The following is a 20,523-nucleotide window of genomic DNA, read 5'->3' as shown; positions in this document are numbered from 1 at the left end:
TAAACAAACAAACAAAAAAAAGAAATAAAATCAAGAAATGTCAGTTCTGAGGCATTTCCTTCCACGTCAATCATGAGCATCTGTAGTTCTTATATAACAAAAAGCTAAGATATCAGGGAGTTTCTGATCACTTCTTGAAGCAATTTTTTAATTATTTCTTATACATCACGCTTCCCTAGCTTGTCCATGAAAGCATTACTCAAAAAATTTACTACAGTCAAAATATACAGCACAAGTTTTATTATTCTGCTATAGATAAGTAATTATATGTCCCAAAAATAGTTCGTATATCACAAATCCAGTCTGCTAATCAACTCCTCAAAAACTGGTCTCAGACCATTTTATCCCTAGACCTTGGTTAATAACTTCTCTTAACTGGCCACCTCAGACAACTTCAACCTATCAAAAAAATGACACATGGTCTTTGATCTGTCCAACTTCCAACTCCATAATGCAAAAATGAACAGACTAGAGAAGCTTGATTTTAGTTTGCCAGTGCTGAAAAGCTCTATTTTTAGCAAATCAAACTCAGGTAGAAGCTGCGCATTTTTCCCCTCCAAATGCTTTATTCAGTCACTGTCAGCACTTAAGTTTATAACTCAAGGCTTGCGAACCTGTGAGTTTTGTGTTTGTTTAAGAGCCATACAATGTTCAGAGTTTTCCAGACTTCCCTCCTTGTTCTTAAACCACATGAAGAACTACTGACTACTGGAAGCACAACACCCAGGTTGTTCTGACAATGCCTCTTTCCACGTATCAGACAGTGCATTATTTTTCTATTATTAGAAAACAATATATCAGTTGAAAAATTCTCTAGGAACATCTTTTACTGAAGACTGGTACCAAGACATCAATCCTCTTTTTTGCAGCTTCCAGATTTTTTAATTAACTCATTCTCAAAATTTTTGCTTCTTTTAATATATTTAAAAGACACCTGTAATTGTTTAAATCCTCAGTTAAGTCTTTTAATTTCCATTTCACTCTGCACATAATCCTGCTTGAATTGGCTACTTGGCTCAACCAGCCTACACGTGTTGCAATGCAGGTGTGTTATTTTTAACCTTCTTTTTTTTTTTTTTGTCTTTTTCTTTTTTTTTGCCCTTGTGCCTAGTTTAGTGTCATTTTGCTTTTTGCAATAACAAAAAAAAAAGTCCTCTTGTTAGAAATTTTGAGTCAAAAATTTTAATAACTTTTGAATAGATAAATGATCAAGATCATTCCTATAGCTGCTATTATTTGGTTACAACTGCAACTGAATCAGCTTCTCAATACAACTTGGTTTCTTACTTGTATGTTATCAATAAATAATTTACACCATCAATAATTATGTTGCCCAGTGATTTTTTTAAACTTGAGTAATCATTTTTTTGGCAGTTAATCTATCAGTTTGTACCAGTTAATTATCTACAGACTAGAACCATATAGAAACCACAAAAATACCAATTGTCAGAGGAATGAGTAGGTGTGACACAGACACTCGAAGTTATCTATAATTTTAGAGGCCAGAAACATTTACTAAGAGGGAGTCTACAAACTGCACCCAAACCAAGGCAATTCCACATCTTACCACAGTTAGTTCACAAATTAGAGGATCTGAAGAACACTTTGGCTAGCCTTTGCCCAGCAAAACACACTGCAGATGGCTTTTCTTTCTTAAGAAAATACTGGAGACAAAGTAGTATATGCATCAAAACTATAACATTACATCTTCTCATGAGAAGCCACTACAAATTATCAGGACAAAACAATGTACTGGGAAGTGCCAAATGTTGGGGTTTTTTAAGTTATTATTAACCTTTATGTAAATGGGTAAAGAACTATTTTCCTTTTCATAGATTCAGCAGAATCACTCAAGAGACACAGAGGATTTACTGTTTTGAAATGTGTTCATTTATGGATCTTTAGAACTTTATATAAATTAAATAAAAGCTACATATACAACAATTCCAGATTCAGACCCATAGGAAAGTCAGGTGACACGTAACACTTCTATAAAACTTTTGCTACTCTTTCCACCTAATTTTTTCCCTTTTACCGCAACACGGTTTGCCAACAAACAGTTTAGTACAGTCAAAATATTTGTACCTTCAGAATTAATACTAAGTACTTGGGATAGAGACTACAAATCCCCAAGAAATGTAATCTGTTACAGTTAACCACAAAGTTAATAAAAATACCAATCTCAAAAATTTATCTTCATAGTTACTTTTGGTTAAACTAAGAATATTTCTAAGATTTTCTACAACTATTGCTATGTACAGTGGCAGATCCCAGAGGGTCATGATGAGGGGCACAAAGTCTAGTTGAAGGTCTGTCACTGGAACAGATTGCTGAGAGGGGTTGTGGAGTCTCCCTCACTGGAGATACTCAAAAACTGTCTGGATGCAATCCTGTGCAATGTGCTCTGCAATGATCCTGCTTGAGCAGGAAGGTTGGACCAGAAAACTCACTGTGGTCCCTTCCAATCTTACCCATTCTGTGATTCTAAATTCAATTTCTTTAATGCATAAGACACCAAAAAGTCTTTACAGGAGTAGAACTTCCTTAAAAGAAAACTTAAGCATCACATCTATATTCTAAGAAATTAAATGATGTAAAACACTGAAACAAGACTTCATAATACCATGAACAACATAAAAAGCAGCCTGAATATGATACAAAGTATTACTGCCTAGAAAAGGAGGAGAGGAAAAAAAAAAAAAACCAACAACACTATCTTTGGAAAAACCTGTACACAAGAGAAGAGTAATCACAATTCATTCAGATTAGCAGAGCAAAGAGGTGGGGTAGAGAACCTGAGAGGAGTAGCTTTCATCATCTAAAAGCAAACCATAAAATTCTTTGAGAACATAATACTTTCAGAGACTTTAAGGAAAAAAAAAAAAAAGTGCTTTGATTTGAAAACCATGTTGTCCTTTTAAACAGTGCCCCCTCCTGTTCAGGAATAAACTGTGACTGTCTCAGTGAGAGTGTTACACAGACCATACAGATACGGTCACTCTCTTGTGAGCTGTACATTATTTAATTTAACCATCCAGTTTTCCAGACCTTAAACTAATCTCAACCACAGACCTGTCAAAATACATTATATTTAAACTAGTTCTAAGATTATTCTCATCAGCAAGCAAACTTGTGAGTGAGAACAGGCAATTTGGAGCTCAAGTGCACTCAAAGGAACAGGAACATTGGGAAATATTCTGGAAATCCTCAAAACCCTGCAGCAGTCACTGCAGAGCTGAATACATTCAATCAGAGTTGTTTGGATAAGAAACTCAGTTTGCTAATCACGACTTCCAAAACACCATAAAAGAGAAAACATCTGGCATACCAATGCCTAAACTCTTCACCTACGTATGATCCTGGGCTTTCAGAAAAAATTGCACTATATTTCATTTTACTATCACAAAAAATTTGCAATAGTCCAAAATTTAGAGAGGCAACTCTGCACAAACATTATTCCTGTATTTAAGAAAAATGGTTGAATTCTATTTAAGTTATAAAGTAATACCTCTTCTAAGGAGCATGATATATTTTATATTCTGATAGATTTATATTCTGATATTATAGATTTTATATTCTGCTACAATATGTGCCTATGCAGCTGAATCAGTCACCTCCATACATGTTTCACTCTCCAAAGAAATATTTTTTAGTACTACAAGGCTAAAATCTCCAACGATACAGTTCAAGAAGAGCATGCTTCCATCATACCACACAAACTAGCAGTCTGTCCTGAAAAATGTGCATATGCTTTCACCACAGACCAGCAGAGCATGCTCTAGCCCAGTTTTCCTTTCTACTTACTGCTCACACCTATTGTGCATGATGATAGCACTCAAAAAGAAGCACAGAGAGAGAATATTCCCCCTACTCCATTGCTATTAGAACTGCTATACAGAAAAGGAGAAACAGAAAAAAAAGGTGAGAATGAAGTCCCTGAAGGACTGAAGAGCATGATTAGCTGTAACAGGAAGTTGGTAGGAAAATATGAAGTCAAAGGAGGTAAGAGAAATGGATCTTTGATGAGGAACTGAACTAGTGAAGGGAGGAGTATGAACTGGCCAAGCTGGGCAACCAAGGCTAGCAAAAGGCAGGTGCAGACCAAGAAGAGGGCACAGAGAGGTCATGTAGGTGGGAGGCTGAAAAGAATAGAAATACCAGTTTGTAGGCCATCAGAATTGAAGAGAAAGGGAGAATAGAAGGAACCATACAGTATTAGAATTGGGATTGATTAGACTAAATTTCATGGTGATACCGTAAATTAAATCAAGAAGTAGCAAGGACATAGTAAATGAAAAGTAAGTTGATGACATCTCTATGATATTTTACCTACCATCCAGAAGGGAGGTATGGAGTATACATACAAGTGTTGTTCTGTTACAGATGGCACATATGAACCACTCATGACCCCATGACCAAGGCAATTTACTTCGACAGCTCTCCCCAATCTGGCTCACATCAAGCACATCAAGCAGCACAAAACAGAACTTCCTATATAACAGAACACACAAGAACAGCATCACTAGCAGTGCACTCATTCAGCATCTGAACCACCTCAAGGATCTGGCAAAAAACCTAACCTGTAACAGGGTAATGGCTACTATCATTGTAATAACAAACACAAAATGCAGCCAGCAGGTACTGAACCAGTCAGTGCCAACCATACAGGGACAATAACTATTTTTGATATTAGTCAAGATGCCACGGGACTTCTTGGTTATCTGGACACACTGTTGGCTCATGGTCAGACAGTTGTCGAACAGCATCCAAGGCCCTTTTCCACTGGGCCATTTTCCAGCCACTCTGCCTCCAGTCTGTAGCACTGCATGTGGTTGTTGTGACCTAAGTACAGAACCCAGAACTTGGCCTTACTGAACCTCATACACTTGGCCTCAGCCCATCAATCCAGTCGGACCAGAACCCTCTCCAGACGCTCCAGCAAATCAACACTCCTGCCCAACTTAGTGAGGGTGCCCTCAATCCCCTTGCCCAAATTATCAATAAAGATATTAAACAGGACTAGCCCAATACTGATCCCCGGGGGACACCACTAGTTGCCACACATCAGCTGGATTTAGCACCATTTGCCACCACTCTCAAGGCCTGGCCATTCAGCCAGTTTTTAACCCAGTAAAGAGTGCAGCCATCCAAGCCCCAGGCTGCCAGCTTCTCCATGAGAATGCCACAGGAGACAGTATCAAAGGCTTTACTGAAGTCCAGATCCATCCACTGCCTTTCTCTCATCCACTAGGTGGGTCACCTGATCATAAATGGAGATCAGGTTGGTCAAGCAGGACCTGCTGCTCCTAAACCCAGGGTAACTAGGCCTGTTTCCTGTTTGTCTTGTATATGCAGCGTAATCACACTCAAGATAATCTGTTCCATAACTTTCCTGGGCACTGAGGTCAGGCTGACAGGCCTGTAGTTCCCTAGATCCTCCTTCTGGACTTTCTTGTGGATGGGCATCACACTGGCCAACCTCCAGCCATCTGGAACCTCCCCAGTTTGCCAGGACTGGTGACAAATGATGGAGAATGTCTTGCTGAGCTATTCTGCCAGCTCCCTCAATATCCTAGGGTGAGTCCCATCCAGACGCATGGACTAGGAGTGTCTAAGCGTCACAGCAGGTCACTTAACTAATTTCTGCTGGATTGCAGGGGATAGATTCTGCTCCCTGTCCTTGTCTACCAACTCAGGTAGATAACTGGTCTTTCTGTTAAAGACTGAGGCAAAGAAGGCATTACATACCAGAGCCTTTTCCTCAGCTTTGGTTACAAGGTTCCCCTTCACATTCAGTAAAGGTTGGAGATTTTCCTCCTTTTATTGTTAATGTACTTATAAAAACATTTTTTATTATCTTTCACAGCAGTGGCCAGATTAAATTCTAGCTGAGCTTTCACCTTTCTAATTTTCTTTCTACACGACCTAACAACTCATGTGCTCTTCCTGATTTCCCTGCCTCTTCTTGCAAAGATGATAAACTCTTTTTTTCCCTGAGTTCCAGTGAAAGCTCTCTGTTCAACCAGGCCAGTCTTCTTTCCCAACAGTTTAAAGACATGGGGACTGCCTGCTCCTGCGTCTTTATGACTTCCTTCTTAAAGTATGTCCAGCCTTCCTGGGCCCCTTTGTTACTAAGGGCTGTTTCCCAAAGGACTCTCCAAACCAGTGACCTGGACAGGACAAGATCTGTCTTCTGGAAGTCCAAGATAGAGTTTTTGCTGGCCCCCTTCCTTATTTCATTAAGAATTGAAAACTGTCATTTCATGGTTGCTGTACCCAAGGCAGCCTCCAACCACCGTATCTCCCACCTGCCCTTCCTGTTTGTAAACAGCAGGCCCAGCGGGGTACCACCGCTGCTAAGCTCACTTACCAGCTGCGTCAGGAATTTATCTTCCACACACTCCAGGAACCTCCTAGACTGCCTCCGCTCTGCTGTGTTGAGTTTCCAAGAGACATCCAGCAAGTTAAAGTCTCTCATAAGAACAAGGGCTAGTGATTGTGAAACATCAGCCAGCCACTTACAGAATAGTTTGTCTGCCTCTTCATCCTGGTTGGGTGGTCTATAACAGACTCTCACCACAATGTTTGTCTTGCTAGCCATCCCTGATTGTTACCCATAGACACTCAACCTTATCACCACTATCCTTAAGCTCTAAACAGTTGAAACACTCCCTAATATACAGAACCACCCCACTGCCTCTTCCTCCTCACTTGACCCTTCTGCAGTGCTTGTAGCCACCTATTGTAGCACTCCAGTCTTGTGAGTCATCCCGCTGCGTTTCCATGGAGGCAACTGTGTCATAGCTTCCTGCTGCAGAATGACCTCCAGTTTCTCCTGTTTGTTACCCACACTGTGTGCATTGGTGTAGATTCACTTCAGCTGGGCTAGTAATTTCACACCCAACTCTGGTATCCCTCCTCTAGGCTAATTTCTAGTGACCCTGGTCTTATCACCTTTCCCCTTCAAACCTAGTTTAAAGCCCTCTCAATCATCCTTGTCAACTCATGGGCTAGAATACTTTTCACCCTCTTACACAGGCAAGTCTCATTGGTCTCCATCAGGCCTGGTGCTGCATAAACTGTTCCATGTTCAAAAAAGCCAAAACTGCACCAATGGCACCAGTCTTGAAGCCATGTGTTGATCAGGTTGGTTCTCCTGTTTCTTTTGGCACTCTTCCCTGCTACTGAAAGGATTGAAAAAAACACCACCTGTGCTCTTATCCCTTCAACCAGTCATCCCAGTGCCCTGAAGGCCTTTTTCATTGTCCTAGGATTTTCTCCTCAACCTCATCACTGCCAATCTGGACACCCAGAAGTAGGGTGGGTCGAATCAGTCCAGGGAATCTTCTAGTAATATCCCTTACCCAGGCCCCAGGGAGGCAGCCAATGTCCCTGTGGGATAGGTCTGGTCAGCATACGGGGTATTTAGTTTCCCTCAGAAGGGAGGGACCTACAATAATTATCCTTCTTTATTTCTTAACAGCCATAGTTGTAACATATCTGGTTGACTGACTCGCTCCAGATAGATCTTCACCTTCACTATTTGCCTGACCCTCAAGTTCCAGCACCTAGTACCTATTCCCATCTTCCTATCTCCCTTGAAAAAAAAAAAGGCACAGAAAAGTTATTAATTGAATTGTAATGTCACGGAGCTTTTAGAAATCAATCAGGAATTCTTTCTTCCTAGATAGGTTTTCTACCTGATTGTCCCAAAAAAACCATCATGCCCTCTCTGTCACAGACATACATTTGGTCCTAGTCTGGTCACTTCTTTTAATATGCTTAGATTGAAGTTTCGTCAACTCCTGCCTTGACTTAAAAAAAAGTCAGATCAGAAATCCATTAAGGGCATTAGACTTTGTGCCTTTATTCCCAAAAGATGAATTATCCTAAAATAGGTGTGCCTTGTCACCTATTGGGTGTCCAAGATTTAAGCAACCATAATTTAAGAACCCAGTTGCTTTACAGATCCCTGAGAAACATCACTTAGCTGTTACCTCCCAAACACCTTCAACCTCAAGTTATCACAGTCCATGAATAAATAAAAAATAATCTTTATTGATGTATTTTTCAATCTTTATGTGTTTTCCATTATGTATAACATAACTGAAAGTTATGCATTACACAAAGCTCTAAACAGCAAGATTACATGATCTTTGTTCAATTTGTTTTGCAAGAGGTGGAAGCAGGGGCAAGTGACTTAGAAGTATAGAGGTGCTGTGTGGTCATAAAAGTATAGGGTTAGAAAAGCCCAGGCAGACCTGGAGTTGAATTTGGCAGAAGACATAAGAAGCAACAAGAAAGGATTCTGCAAGCAAATCAGCAGCAGAAAGGAAACTAGGGAAGACATGGACCTACCGCAGAACAGACAAAGGACTTGAAGAAGGCAGATGTATTTAATGCTTTTTTTGCCTCAGGATTTACCAAAAAAGATGGCTCTCAGGTGTCCTAGATCCCTGAGACTAGAGGGAAATTCTGCATCAAGGAAGACTTACTCTCAGTTGAGAAAGTTAGGGAGCACTTAAACAGAGCATCTAAAAGTATGCATCCTTTCAGCAGAGGAGAACAACAGTATTTTGTGATGCATTAAGAATATCATGAGCAGATCAAGGGAGGACATCCTTCCCCTCTTCTCAGTGCTGGTGAGGCCACACCTGTAATACTGTGCATGGCTCTGGGCTCCCCAGTACAAGGCAGATGTGGACTTACTGAGGCAAGTTTAGCAGAGAGTCACAAAAGTGATTAAGAGATTGGAGCATCTAACATATGATGAGAGGGTGTTGTGGTTTAGGAATGGTATTCCCCAGTTTAGTGTTCCCACCGAAACACTCCAAACCACATGCTGCTCACTCATTCCCATCCTCCCTCCCTCTCCCCTGCGATGGGATGGCGAAGAGAACTGAAGGCACAAAAAGTACAGACCAGGGGCTGAGATAAGAACAATTTACTGGAAACAGCAATGAGAGAAGAAAAGAGTAACAGTTACAATATCGATAACAGAGGGAACCAGTACTACCTGACCCCTCCCCTCCACCACACTTACTGGACCAGAAGGGATCCCTTCCCCCATCCCCTACATATGACCCGAGGTGGTATAGAATAACATCTGTGTCATAGCCATGCCTCCTCCTGGCTACTGCAAAATTTAACCATGTCCTGGCCAGAATCAAAGGCCAAGCTACCTCATACAGACTGTCACTTGGATGTAATTTTTATCATTTTTCATCATATGGGTACAACAACTAAAAAAAACCAACCAAACAAACAAACAAACAAAAAAAAAACTAAAAAAACCCTCCAGTTGTGTGATTACATGCACAAACAAATGTGAAAGACATTGTGGCAACTAGCCACTGACCAACGTAAACATGTATTCAAAGATTCTCAGCAAGCCCTGCATATAACTGTCATCTTCAGACATTTGCCACACAAACATGATAAACACATCACAAGAGACTAAAAAGTTATTTGAATTTTGATTAAATTACATCCATATTCAGTAACTAAAACGCCAAAGCCATTTATTCTTCAGAAATTCGTAACTAAGATTTTAAACCCATCTAAAAAACCATCTAAATATATCCGTAACTTCTGTTTTACATTAATTTCATTGTAATATTAGAACTTTAGTTCTAGTACTTAATCAAGATTTTTTTGAGTTGATTTTTGCTGAAGTTTTTTAAGTGTTTTTACAGACTTAAAATTATTTTTAGATGTATGCAGTTCCTGATATTCATATGTCTGTTTTCTTTTCATTCTTCCCAGCTTTTTAAAGTACCTACAACTCTTCCACCACCTCAGTTACCAGGCAGTAGATTGTAGCAAAGTTACGTAAGGCTACCACGAACATGTAACTGCACAATTCTGAAGAGAGAGATACTTCAGAGCAGTAAAGAACATTGAGATTACCAGATTTAAAACCCACAATATGTGAACAGATTCAGCAGAACTTCTGGGAGGGGAAAAAAAAAAAAAAAAAAAAAAAGAAATCTGAGTTTTCAACCAGTTCAAAGCAAAATCCACAGAGGTCAGTAAATCCCAGCTCCTTCAAAATCAGTAGGAACATGTAAGGGTGGCATGGTAATGTCACTAAAAACTTGTAAGCTGTTGACATGGTTGCTGCCTCCCAGTTTTTCTACACCTGCTTTTGAATTGAACAAACTCACTATCTTTCAATTTATCTTAACTGACATCAAAGTAACATAATTCTAAGTAACCGTATGACTTTTTTAACATTTTGACTGGAATAAAGGAAATAATGAACACAATTGAAAATAATTGAACATAAGTGAAAAAAAAATACCTGTTATTGAACAGTACACTATGTGAGGAGCAACATTTTTAATGTCTTCATAACCTAAACCCATTTCAGCCAGTTTCCCAGGGATGTAGTTTTCCACAAAAACATCAGATGCTGCTGCAAGCTTTAGAAAAGAAATGGATGAGTAAGATTTGTTAATTAGCTTCCAAAAGTTCAATACATTCCTATGTATTATGTAATTTAATTTTAAAAAAATAATCAAAATGGCTCTAGTCTTTCTAATAAAAGAAAACTTATAAACCTAGAGATATTTTTTTGCCTGTTAGACTGTGCATTTCTGCGAACTACATATTAGAGATGTCGCATAGCTAGAAAGAAGACTGTCAAAATCCTAAAGTGATTAGACAAAACTGTGATATTACACATTGATGTGATATCACATCAATTTCCTATGGTTTGACAACAGTTTACAGAACAATCTTCACCTATATACTTGCACTTACCTTGAGAAAAAGGAGGTAGAATGTATCTTCATCCTTCACTTCTTTTCTACCTTAGAAATAATTTTAATTGGTTTTCATTTTCAAAGCATGGATTACAATTAGACCAGCTTCTATAAACTAGTGTCATCATAACAACAATCCCATGCACTTTTGTTTTACCATGTCAGCTGTTCAACCAAATTTAAGGCCAAAGAAGCTGCCAAGTCTGCAAATATTTAACAGGAAAGACAGAAGAAATTGATTCTTATTTAGACAAGGCAGCACTCAACTTATAAATGGTTTAATTTGATGCACAGAAAAGACATTAATAACATTTATAGTAACTACATGTGGCATATGGCAAAGGTGCATTTTAAAATATGTTATTAAGTATTTTTAAAGTGGCTATGTCAAGGACCTGTAGGACTATAATGAAATAAGAAACAGATCCTTAATTAGGGAAATACAACTGGGACAAGCTGCTAGGTTTTAATAGTATGCCTTTATGAAAAATAAAGGAGGTTTTATTTTCTATTTAAATTCATCACAGTTCACACATAAATACTTTTTAAACTGGTAATGCTACAGCCTTAGCCTAATTCATTCAAGAGACAAAACTGGTTAAAAACTGTATATTGCTTTCGCCAGGATTTTATGATGTCTGCAGATTACAGTGATTGTAAGGGCTAAGATGATTTGAAAGTTGTTGTCCATCTCATATTGAAGAACTATCATCTCCTACAAGCCACTAAGGAAGAAAGCCTGACAGATGGTACTGTAACATGATGAGTACCTCTGAACTTGGTAACATACATGGGATGACAATGATGAGGATACAATGACTTGGGCCCAGTTTAGCAGGGTATATACTCTCAGAGAAATGAATTTTCAAGACATCCTACAAGTGCTGCATCAGCTCTACAGCTAAAGTTTTCATGGCACTTGGAAACAGACCTAAATGCATAAAAGCAGCATTCTATGTATGGTACTTCTTTTGATGCTCACTGAACCCACAATTCTGCCATCGTGGAAAATGGATTCAGACTCTGATCCAAACAAACCGTGTGTTCTTAAAACAAAGGAATTTTCAGTCTTAATAGAGTTTTAAGTCCGTTGTCAACTGAAATGTCAGACTTTATGCCCTACAAATCCTCTAAATATATCACCTGTATTTTAACATCATCTAACATAGCGCTACAACACAGACCTGAGTTGGAATACTATCTATTCCAGACAGGAACTGATATGCTCAACATCTATGCCTCAGGAAATAAAAACTGGCATCATTCATGCCAAAGTAGTCATTATATTGAATAACAAGTAACGATGCTACTAACTTGTTTAAGTAAACTATACATACCTTTGGGAAGTTTTCTTTGGGTTTTTGTTGGGGATTTTTTGGTTCATTGTTTGGACGGGTTTTTAGTGGGGGGGGTGATTTGGTTTTCACAAGAACTCCACAGAGGAGAATGTGCATACGCATACATATAAACATATATATATATATACACACACACATATTTTTTTGTGTGTGTACATATATATGTGTATTTGCGTTAATAGTTTGCTTTATCAAGTAAGAGAGCATGCATGAGATGCATTGACTCATCAGCTAAAAGTAGTGGAAGAGAAGAAGTGCCATCAGCTCCCAGCCAATTAAATTCCCCCAAGTCCTTCATGAATAGATAAGTTATAGTTAAGGCTAAATACACAGGAGAAAAGTATCCTCAGGGTTCTTAAAACGAACTTCTGACAATAACTCTTGAATAACGTTCTAAAGAGATATTGAGCCACATTACTACAAAAAGATGCCAAAGTATGGGGCTGGTGCACATACCATCACTGAAGAGAAAAAAAAATTATATTCATTCAGGAAGACATAGAAATATTTGGAAGGCAGTTAACAGTGAGCCAAAAAACATTAGGAAGAAAAACAGGGCTACAAGTGACAGAGAATAAAGAAACAGAAAAGAAGATCCAAGAATAATTTTGTGGAAATCACCTAATCACATATGAAACAACATACCCTTGCAAAAATCTTTTGTAGTGCTGTGCCAAAGGATAAAAAGCAGCAAGAACTACTGATTAACAGATTTCTTCAGCTCACTTGATATTACTGACTAAATTATCAAGTCTGTGCTGTGTCATACAGCTGAAGACTCACCAGTCCTGTTTTTAACACGATTCTAGACTGAGATTTGCCTTCATCTACCTATATAAAATCTGAGAGAAGGAAATACAATCTCTTCTAACCATGCTACCTTTCTTAATAAAAAAAAAAATTGTAACTTTGTTACATTTCTTTGTAGTGTTTAGGCTCGGACAAAATTCATATTTATGGAACCAGCATCACAAACTTGAATTTCTGCTTGTCATCAGTTACTTTACAGACATGAACACTACTTTTTGTAGTAACAAATACAATACTGAACAATTTCAATTCTATACACACCTGTCCTGATATAGCAGGAGGCAACAGGAAACAAAAGCCTGATAGCCAACTTTCCCTTTACACATACTTTCTGACAAAACTCCAAACAGAAGTTCCATTTGAGATGCATAATAGAATGTTAAGGCCTCCGCACCAAGTGCTTTCAAAATATATCACTCTAAATCAAGCAGAATGATGGACAACTCCACAAGTAGAGTGACACTTAAATAATGCCTAATCAGTTCACAATGTTGCTATATCACATAGGGATGCCATTGACTTAAGGAACAGAAATCTATAGTGATGATTAAAGAAACTTTATTAAAGGATACAAACTGTTTTTATCTCCAGCTCATCCTGACTCATAGGCCCAGCTGCCTTTAACTCTTTGAACACCTCCAGCCCACACATGTGTAATCAGTGGACACTGCATAGAGTAGTTTTTCTTTCACCATTTGTAAAGGTCAAGCAACTAATTAGTCTTCTTATGCCAGAGGAACAATTTTTATAGCCCTTACTTAGAATATGACTAGTTTATTCAAAAAGACATCTGTGTTATACCATGAAAAATTATACCTAATGACAGTTTCTGTTTCTAAATTTTTTAGAAGATAAACATACAACTTTTTAAGAAATCAACAATAAATGGTTCTGTTCTGCAAAAAGCAAAAGCATTCCAGAATCCTTGACTTATAAATTCCAAAGATTTCCATATGAAGTACCTTTTACATAGCTAACAAGTCACAAGTATCAGAAAACTATCTATTTCCATTTCATGCAATATTCCCAAGAGAAAATACTACCAGACAAATTCCACTTATTGCATGACACATACAGTCTCACTATGAAAAAGTGATTGGAACTGACACTGAAACAAATAGCAACAGAAGCCAGCTGTTAGTACTGCAGGGCTTAAAACACAGCACTAGCAAGTAGCAGGTCTTATATTTCTCAGCAAATAATAAAGGGATGACAAAGCACAAGTTTCACAGAATGGGAAATAGGATGCTTTTATTAATTTTTAAATAGAAAAAAAATGGATCACCTTTAAAAGACTCTTAAGTCAAACACTGAAAAAGAAACAATAATTCTCAGAAAGGGATACAGCTACTGAAGTCATGAATACACTGTAACATTCAAAAAACTTCAAATACAGTATCTCCTCTTTCTCAACTGCTTGCTGACATCATAAGATCAATCCATTTTTAATTTTTCTAATGAAGTAGTACAGCGAGATCAAATACAGCAGCAGTAAGAGGAAAGCAATAGGTTATTAGACCATTTCCTGGCAATAATTCATTTGTTGACTTTGATGACATTTTTGTGCAAATTTTATATCTAAAATCATTAGAAGTTACACTGAACATTGAGTCAAAAAGCACAGAGGCTATACACTGCAATTTACCAAATCAACTGTGTACATACATTTTTTAATTATCAGACTTCAAATTAATACTTGAAATGCAGAGTTTAACCTTTTTTACTCAGGATAACAGCAATACAAAATAGGTACACTTCGCACGCTATCAAAACCTACCTCTCTGATTAGCTTTGCTCCTTTTGAATCCTTCATGTTGATAGCTATACTCTGGGGATTAAAAAAAATACAACAGTAATTTATGTGAAAACCCTTCCGGTGATCATAAGCCTCTTCTACACATAACCAACAGTCAAATTCACACTGCAGCTAATTTGGATAAGTAAATTATAACATATACCCCATCTCCTTCTGCAAAAAAAAAAAAAAAAAACCTCTCTCAGTAGAGCAAGCTGAACTGTCTCACCAGTGGATCAGACAAGGTCTAAAACAAGTCTGACAGATGTGCAGCTGTGAGCTGCACCATATGCAGTCTCTTCACCGTATATTTGCACAAGACTTATTACTGCAAATACATGAGGACACCAGAAACATTTGTTTCAATGGCAACAAGCCATTAAACAATTCAGGTATATCATGAAACTTCATGTTAATTCCGAAGTTTCACAAGCTACCTTTAGCCAACCTCAGTGTGGTATAATGCCAGCACTCCTTCAGCTCCAGGTGCCAGCTAATGCACATCAGCTGACCTGATGCACCCGAAAAAAAGGATCGTTCAATTAAAATAACCCTTACTGTCAGCAGGTTTCATTTTCAGTCAAGTAGCACCAGCAACTGAAGACTGGAAGGAGCACTTTTGCTTTTTGAATTTGCCTCAGCTGTCTACAGCACCATACCAGAGATTTGCAGCCTCTTTTGTTCAAAAGCACTCTCGGTTATTCTCCTCAAATTTATTCATCATAACTTAAGGCCAGTGTAACTATTGCTCCATTATATATATGTTAAGAACCCAACTAAGAAGTTTTATATATTCAGTTGTAGTCACAGAAAACTTAGGCTAATGTTCAGTTCCACCCTCCATTTACCTTTTTATTTCTATTGACACTGAGAAAGTAAACACTTTCTGTCCCAGCAAAAGGTGGGCCCCAGGCTCTTGTATCATCACCAGCTCCTGAAAGAAATACCATCACAGGTTCATAGTTTTTCAATATCACACTGCCAACAAATAAAAAGAATAAAAAGCTTTCCTCCAACATCCCATTTAAATCACCTAAGCTTCATCTAGCAGGCAGGACAAATATTAGTTTAAAATATATATTTTCAGTTATTTATATCAAAAACCACCTAAAAGCGAATGTAACTAAGCAAAGCGAACAAAGTGTTTGCTAGTGCTGGAATTACGTTTAGTCTTAAAAATACTAATACAGCCACACACCACCAGTGTATTTGCAGGTTTTTTGGTTGCTTTCTTATTTGTTGGTTGATATTTTGGTTGTTTGGGGTTTTTTGGGGGAGTTCTTTGGGGGATAGGGGGTGGTAGGGAAAGAGGAGTTGGGTTTCTTTTGGTGGTTTGTTTGTTTTAACTTAAGCAGAGTTCCAATGCCATTCTTTTAGGCAATGTGGAAGAATTTAGTAGAAGCTCTTGCTGGACCAATTCACGGTGCACATGGTCAATAAGCTATTCCTGAAACACTCCAGACACAACTTCAAGATACCACTGAAAGACAACTGATTAAGCTTCATGCTGCAGAAACAAAAAGAAGCACTTCCTATAGCTAGCGCAATGACCCATCTCCAGCTCTTCCAGAAATCCTGCCTTACAGAATAGAAACAAATTACCCAGAGTCCAATCAAAAAGAGCTACAGAAGTTTCTGCATCTGAAAACACAAAGGTTGTTAATCCGATGCTTTCAGCACCAGCATCTTCATTCAAATTCAGAAATTTCCCTTTTCAGGGAACTCTCATCTCTATGCAGAAATACCAGATCCTGGACTTTAAAGATACAACTACCTCACGCAAAAAATAACTGTTGTTCACTTTGCATGATTATGAAGAAAAATTTCTCCAACCTGAAACTGTACTAGAATATTAAATTTTTTCTCAGGAGATAGTTGATATAGCATGCCAGGTCACCTTGTATTCTACCAGCCAAAATTCTTGCCAAGCCCACTAAATCTGTATGCTATTACAGAAAAGCAGTGCCAAGAAACAACATATCTATTTTAAATGCTCCTCTTACCTTTCTTCCTTTAACGCTAAAATGAAAATTAAGGTGCCTGTCATTTTATCAGTAATCTAATGCTGAGTAGTCAGATGTATTCCTATTTTTAATTATCTACCACACTTTTGCTCAGAGGGAATTGAGATGAAGATTCTGAATTCTCAAATGGGCAAACCACCTTTTCCATAACTATTACGTAATTAATTGCTGGAAGGATTTGTGTGTTCTCAAATTTTGCACGTTAAACTCTATACTTAAAACCCTGTTTTAGCCTTCTTATCATGCAACAAAAAACACCTCATCATACACGTAAACATTCACAAGCCCAATTTAAAATCAAAGTAAAGTCTAAACAATTCAAACAAAATCAATTCTGCTTTGAGTAAGGCAATAAGGCATTTAGTAAGTGATGACTCAGTACCATTTTGAATATTAATATCTAAAAAAAGTCACCTGACCTTACAACTTCAATCTTCTCACCTCATTTCTAAATAGAGACATAGACTATTTCTGACCAAAACACACCCACATGGAGCACAATATTAAGCTTAAAGAAAATAGATCATACCTGTATAAGCAAAACAAACCTACTAATAACCAGTTCTTTAACATGACAGAAAGAGTTCCACAATAAAAAAATACATTCCTCAAACTTGAAAACGGCTATTACTTAGCACAATACCATTCACAAACTGTCACAAAAAGCACACCATCAAGAAATAAACATAGTATTGAAAACTTTTGTAAATATTTATATAGACAATGTTGCACTGCCATTCATATATTACTTAAAACACATAAACTACTATTTGTTAAGCTAGCTCACATTCTTATCATATCTAAAATAGAAATCTTACCTGGTCTTTCCACTTTGATAACTTCAGCCCCTAGATCTCCCAAATTCATTGTGGCAAAAGGTCCTGCAAGCACCCTGTAATATTAAAAAAATATTGTTTTCTTAGTTTTTCCAAACAGAATATTTGCATCTAGACACACTGTTCCAAATTACAGACAAAACACAAACCTTGTTAAATCAAGAATTTTCACACCATCCAATGGCTTTACATTACTAGCATCTGTCAAGAAACAGAAAACAGTGACTTTTATCTTAAAAAAAAAATAAAATAAAATTCAGGAGTGTTTCTCATCGGTTGTCTGAAAAACTGTTTTTATGCCACTGTCCCCTCATCTCCCTCCCCAAACACAGGATAATAATCTCCAGAGAGATTTCTGTTAAACAAGTTAATAAGTTTTGGATTTTAATACAATATGCGGACTAAGGAGTATTGTGAAAACATGCCTATCGAGGAATGGCCATGTGTTTTGCACTTTCCAAGCCTTTAGGAAAATCTCAGGCTGCCACCTCCCTTCAGTGCTGCACACCTCAGTGAGTTGCAGGTGTTGAAAAACAGTTGTGCCAGGTAAACACCACCAGCCCTCCAGTAGAAACTCAGTCTTATCAAGCCGGGTGCACCATTTGTTTCACAGTGACACTACTCTGTTTACCAAAAATACATAAACAGCTTTACTGAAGAGCACAGCTCCCCAAAAGTAAAAATACAAAATTTCAATTAAAAAAAAAAAGGCATTCTTTCCATGCCTTTTAGAGTTGCATCTTATTACTTAATGGCTCACCCATTCTCATTCTGAGCTGAGTTGCAGGAATCCATAAAGATATTTCTCAAAGAAGCCTATAAAACATCAAGATTAGCCTGTAATTATGTATTTATGCATAACTAAAACTAATTACCATATCACTCATATTATGGCATCATCTAACACTTCATTCAGGGATTAGGCCTCTTCTATAGTTGGAACAGAATAGGAGAGCACAGTCGTTGCCTTGGAGACAAACAGACCATTGTGAATTTTTTTTAATGCCAATAAATAACAGATGTCCACAATAATGAAGAAATGCAAGAAAGAGGAGAGATAAAAAGTTTCCTTTGGAAAATCTGAGGAAAATAATAGACCTGTTAGTTACTTCAGACTAGAAGATCACAAATGCTCACAAAGAAAATATACAGGACCTAGAGCCGCATTTCAGCAAGTCAATAATTTGCTGAAACAATTAAAATAGAAAGTGTTTTGACTATCAGAGAAGCAGCAGTTCCAGTACACTGATCCTGAGTACAGGAATGCTATCTATTGCAGGAACATAAAGAAATAAAACCATATCACAAAGAGACACAAGAGATCAGAACTGATCAGTATTACCTAGAAACATCTCCTGGGCTTTTTTTTGGTTAATTTTTGGTGGGTTTTTTCCTTTCCTCGCTATCTTCCAAAGTGGGTGTCTACCTCCCCAAGTTTTTTGTTGGAATTCTGGCTCAATAGTCTAAATTTTCTGAAAATGTGAACTCACATTTTCTCTTGTATTTTTGCTTTAAATTATTCCAGTAACTTGACGACTGAAAGAAAAATCCACTCTCCCTGCTATAACTATATCCTATATGTAAACTCTCAATTTCCATGATGCTTGAATTTACTGTGAATTGGACTATCATATGTATCTTTTATAAATAACTTTGATGAAGACTAAATCGACCCAGTTACTCTCGATATGATTTACATTTTTAGTTAAGCTCAGTAAGGTATCCAAAGGTTGCCCTAATCTAACAGTATGAGTAAGGAACAAACAAAGAAGAGAAATTAATTTTCATATCATATTCCCAAATGATTTCCTTTATACTTTTAAGTGACAGAAGAGGGCACCAACAAGAGAGCCAATTAACACATTTTTGCATCAATGCAAATTAACAGTTCTCATTCCAATTACATTCAATTCCAGAGGACATGGCTCCTCAAGTCTATTGTCTCTACTTTCATTGCACAATCAATATTTTTTACTTTATCCATGCAGCAAATTATAATCAAGTCCATCACTGCTGTGGATTAATTCATGATCAATGGGTACATTCCAACGTACACACTTGGTACTTTCAGCGTGGGAGACAGAAATGCAAACTTCCTTCAACTGTAATGCCACCAACGCTATTGTTAACTATTTTTCTATGTCACTAAATAAGAGAGAAACGTGAAGCTAGAGAAGAATTACTTTGTTGCAGCTTGGATTTATTTTCCTTCATTTAAAAAGAGAAAAAAAGGCACAACTGTACGAAGTTAGACTTTTGTAACCTTTGGAAAAAAAACAGGCCTGAAACTGGGCATCTGGCACTTCCTCCGCCTCCACCAGCCGAGGCTGCCCCGAGAGAGCCGACACGCTCCGTGCCACAAAAGCTCCGGAGCCTCCGGCAGCGCGCACGGCCGCGGGCAAAGTCCGGCCGCGGGCAAAGTCCGGCCGCGGGGATCCCGCTGGAAGCCCCCCGAGGCTGCAGGGGCTGCTGCGCTCGCCACCAGCGCGGTGGCTAAGTGGCCCCGTCCGCCACCCGCCCCCGCAGGTGTCCCGCGTCCGTCCCGCCTGCCCCCGCCACAAAGGGAAGCAGCTCCGACCCCCGCCTCAGCCGCACTGTCCCAGGGCCACGGGCAGATTACACGGGTAGAGGGGGGCTCAACGCGGCGAGAAACGGGGGGCTGAGGAGGAGCAGGAGGAGGGCGCGGCGCGGCGCGGCACGGAACAGCACGGCACGGGTACCTGCCGGGGAAGCGCCTCCGCTCCGAGCCCCGCCGCTGCTGCCGTTGCCAGAGGAGGCGGAGGCGGCGCTCGGGGCTCTGGCGCTGCCGCCGGCAGCTGCGGAGCACGGGTTCCTCCAGAGCCCGCCGCAACGCCCGCTCCCTCTTCCCAGCGCGGCGCGCAGCATCTCCGCCGCTGGAGCCACCACTGACGGCCTCGGCGCAGGCGCCGCTGC

General features: G+C 38.7%; 1 protein-coding gene across 4 annotated transcripts in view; it reads right to left on the bottom strand.

The window, feature by feature from the left end:
- The window catches only part of SUGCT (succinyl-CoA:glutarate-CoA transferase), a 313,990-nt gene extending 293,467 nt beyond the window's left edge, over positions 1-20,523 (bottom strand). For 3 of the 4 annotated variants that reach the window (XM_032702476.1, XM_032702484.1, XM_032702467.1), the window contains exons 1-6: positions 20,310-20,490; positions 17,739-17,790; positions 17,572-17,645; positions 15,578-15,663; positions 14,712-14,762; positions 10,304-10,424 (exon numbers count right to left, since the gene is read on the bottom strand). In XM_032702476.1, coding sequence (XP_032558367.1) covers positions 10,304-10,424; positions 14,712-14,762; positions 15,578-15,663; positions 17,572-17,645; positions 17,739-17,790; positions 20,310-20,475 — 550 coding nt within the window. In that variant the 5' untranslated portion in view covers positions 20,476-20,490. Of the gene's footprint in view, positions 1-10,303; positions 10,425-14,711; positions 14,763-15,577; positions 15,664-17,571; positions 17,646-17,738; positions 17,791-20,309 lie in introns of all 4 variants that reach the window. The other variant, XM_032702459.1, reaches the window with a different exon arrangement.

This window comes from Chiroxiphia lanceolata, chromosome 1, assembly GCF_009829145.1.
Source record: "Chiroxiphia lanceolata isolate bChiLan1 chromosome 1, bChiLan1.pri, whole genome shotgun sequence".
NCBI classification, from domain to species: Eukaryota; Metazoa; Chordata; class Aves; order Passeriformes; family Pipridae; genus Chiroxiphia; species Chiroxiphia lanceolata.
The sequence above is the reverse complement of the archived record's forward strand: the minus strand, read 5'-3'. Positions and strand labels throughout refer to the sequence as shown.